The 3554-nt window shown below is 52.2% G+C and overlaps 1 protein-coding gene across 1 annotated transcript, besides 1 other annotated feature; it reads left to right on the top strand.

Moving 5' to 3' along the window:
- Positions 1-584: 584 nt before the first annotated feature.
- Positions 585-621: a microsatellite.
- Positions 622-805: 184 nt separating this feature from the next.
- On the top strand, positions 806-3406 carry Tco025E_09524 (retrotransposon hot spot (RHS) protein; the record flags this gene model as incomplete). Its single annotated transcript, XM_029376341.1, has 1 exon — positions 806-3406. The coding sequence occupies one exon, from the start codon at positions 806-808 to the stop codon at positions 3404-3406; it is 2601 nt and encodes an 866-aa protein (XP_029223532.1).
- Between the last annotated feature and the right edge of the window lie 148 nt (positions 3407-3554).

Here is a 3554-nt window from a genome sequence, read left to right as displayed (position 1 = left end):
CGAGGTGAGGGCGATCGGCGTTGAGGCGCCGCAGTCACTGCGTGGCTTGTATGGAAGGGATGGGTGCTGTTATTCGTTTTCCTTGGTGTGCGTTGGTACGCAGAGGCTGTGTGTACGGAATCCGACGGTGGTGGAATTTAAATGCTGCTCAAGTGTGTCTTCTTCGATGGGCGTTTCGCTGCCGCGTGATTCCCGCGACGGAACAGTACTCTGCGACTGCGCATGCCGCCGTACGTTGTGGCGGTGGACGAACGCTTCCTAGTTGTGGCTTCTGCCGGTCACTCCGATGATGCCGAGCTGCAAGGGGCCGGCAAACGCACCCGAGAGGGAGGGGGCTCCGCCTCCGCTCCTGCTGTGCGTTGGCGTTGGGAGCTGACATCTGCCTCGTTGTTTTACTCTGTTCTTGTGTCGTGATGAGGGACGGCTCTGTTTGGCCGACTGCCGCTGTTGCCTCTCTGTTGTCCAACACCCTCGCAAACGCACTCACACTCCTTTCTGCGGGGAGGAGCGATCATCGTCGTGGGCGCGTGGCGGGGCCGCACGATGCGGTGGCGGGGGTTAATTTGGCTGCGCTGCCCCCGGCAGTGTGTGCGGTGCGTGCGTGAGTGCGTGTGTGTGTGCCCCGCACCGTGTGGGCTGCGGTGGCCCTTCCTCTTTCCTTCTCTCTTGCTGAATGCGGCTGCGTGGGGGTCGTGTGTCTTTGTGACTATTTATTTTGTCTCTCATTCTCTTTTTGGCTGGTGGTTGGTGTTCAGCTGCAGCTCAAGCCAACAACAACTACAAATTAAAAACAAGCAAGGAAACAATGCCTCCAAAGCGAACGAGGGCGCGTGCTGCGGAGAGTTCCGCCACTGATCTGCCGCGGGGGCAGCGGCATGCGAGGGCGGAACCCGACAGTGGCGATTCCACGGCACCCCCTGCACAGCGCCGAAGGGTGGAAGAAAAACCTGCACGACAACGCTGGACCCTCACCAGTACGGTGAAAGACGTGCTGCTGGAGGGAGTAGATGTTACAGAACAAATGACGCTAAACGACTTCATTAGCAAGTACGTTGGCTCCAGGTTCGTGGTCGATGAAGGCCGCGGCGTAAAAATGTGGATGTTTGCGCGTATGCCTGCGAGGTGCGTCACCGACCCGGAGCTTCGTGACAGCGTACTCAGCGTACCAGCGTATCAGCTCCTGAAGGACGCACCCAATCTACATGCCGACGCACGCAAGCTTGCTGAGCACGGTGTGGATTGTCTTGAACACTGGAAGGAATTTGATCAGAAGGGTATTGTATCCAATGTTTCTTTGGGAAAGCTTGACAGCGCGCTTAAGGTAGTGGAGAAAAACGAAAAGGCAAGACAGAAGAAACAAGCAAGGGCGAGGCAGGAAGAGGAAGAAAGGAAAGGGCGGGAAGAAGCAAGGGCAAGGCGGATAGCGGAAATTGCCAGCCGACCGATACCGGAGGGATTGTACCGCTCGGTGCTCAACGCGAGGTGGAGCCACGTCTTGGAATTACCCGAGGGCGAAGGGGAGAAAATGGAGGTGAAAGAGGGCCAACGACCAGCCCAGTCGTGGGTGTACAATATGCAGGGCATAACTTTTCAACTGGATGACGATGCAGAGCAAATTCGTGCACCACGCCCCAGGCTAATGATAGTTTCTTCAGAGGCGGGGTGGCTGTACTCGCTAGTAATGTCTCAGGCTCTTACAGACTGCTACGTTAACCGTGAGGTAGATCGTGTTTGGAGGATCGTCCAGGGCGATTTAGATGGAGAGTTTGTCACTGAAGAGAAACAATATTTTGACTTGAGGCGGCGCCTCGTGCTTGGAACGCCCGGGATAGGGAAGTCGATGAATGCAGGCTCCTACATCCTCTACCAGCTGTTGCGCTACAGAACCAAGAAGCTCAACGTGGTTGTCTACTGTTTTGGGGGAGATTTGGCGTACGTGTTTGACAAGACGAAGAAATCGGTGACAGTATGCAGCGGTGCGGGCAATGTAACCGACCTTGTATACGATTTGGCGTGGCGGCGTAAAATGAAAGGGTATATTATCTACGACGTGGATGAAAAGGGACATGGTCCGTCGAGGGCTTTTCCGCCATCTACATCATGGGGCATCATTGTGTTGTCCTCCCCAAGCGAAAGGAACTTCAAAGGGTGGGCGAAGCAAATGATGGCAGACCTTATCGTTATGAATTGCCCTGACAAATACGATGCGAAGGCGATGTGTGCCTGGGAGACGCGCAATCAGTCAGCACAGGAGCAGGTGAAGCGCTGGAAGTTGGTTGAAAAACGCATGGATTATGTGGGACCGATTCCACGATTCATTTTTGATAGGACCAAATATGTGGGGCGCCTGACCGCGGCTGATGGTGCTTTGGATTTGATCACCGCTTCGACGGCCGAGAATTACATTTTCATTAGAGGTATGGCGATGTGGCCTGCGGATGACGCGTCTCACAAACTGGTGATGGCTGCCCGAATCAGAGGAAGAGACGATGATGAGACGTTTGTGAACCTGCCGATCTGTTCATATCTTGGGAAGAAACTAATGGGCAAGTTGACAGCGATAGGCAAACAAAGGGATTTTTTGTACCAAGTGTTGAGGACGAGGCGTTCGCTTTTGTCAGAAGTTCTGGAAAAGTATGGTGTGTACGCATTCACGGACAGGGGCTTTGTGGATAATGTGCTAAAGCAGCTCAAGCCGCTGAAGCCACCAGAGGGACGTGAGACACGGCCATGTGTGCTGCAATCGCACCCTGCAAAGCATCCAGACAGTTCAGTTGAATTAGCTCCACTGAGAGACATTGATGGGAAGATTGGTGTGGAGTATGGGGTGTTGTACGTGCCGTTGGACATGGGATTTCCGATGATAGACGGCTTTTTCTTTGTCGACTCGCCCCGGAAGACGATGGTTGGGCTGCAGACGACTCTGGCGAAGCAGCATCACACCACCGTCAGCAAAGTGAAGCTGTTCAATGAGCAAATGACAGAGTATTTTATTAACTGGGGAACTTTTTCCAAAAAATTGTATTGGGATATTATTTACGTGCAGCATGGAGACAGTGAGGCAATAAACACGTGGCAGAAATGTAATGCCGACGCGCAAAATGAGCCGAAGACGAGGACACGCAAAGCTGGAAAGAAAAACAACGAGGAGGAGAAAAGGAAAGTGAAAGAGGAAAAGAGGATTAAGGAATTTTGGGATAAAGAGGTACGTCAATACCAGGTGGCGGTATCAGATGAAAGTCTCAGACCGAAAAACAATGCCCAACGTCGGCGACAGTCAGCGAGACAAGTAAATAATGATACAACAACCCAACGTCGGCGAAAGCCAGCGAGACAACGAAAGAATACGAAAAAAGCCCAAATTCAGCAACGAGCAGCAGCAAAAAGGACTCCAAATAAAAAATAGCAGTTTGATTCTATGAAGAAATATTTTAGGTAATATTTTTTTTTATATCGTTGATTATTTATGTATGAATAGGGAGGCAATAATTAGGGGATCACTCTGCCGCGCGCCAGCGAATAATCATTACAGCCAGTGATATCCCAGTAGCATC

This window comes from Trypanosoma conorhini (assembly GCF_003719485.1).
Source record: "Trypanosoma conorhini strain 025E chromosome Unknown Tco_14.4_contig_01156, whole genome shotgun sequence".
Classification (NCBI taxonomy): domain Eukaryota; phylum Euglenozoa; class Kinetoplastea; order Trypanosomatida; family Trypanosomatidae; genus Trypanosoma; species Trypanosoma conorhini.
Note: the sequence above shows the minus strand (reverse complement) of the source record. Positions and strands in the feature narration are given on the sequence as shown.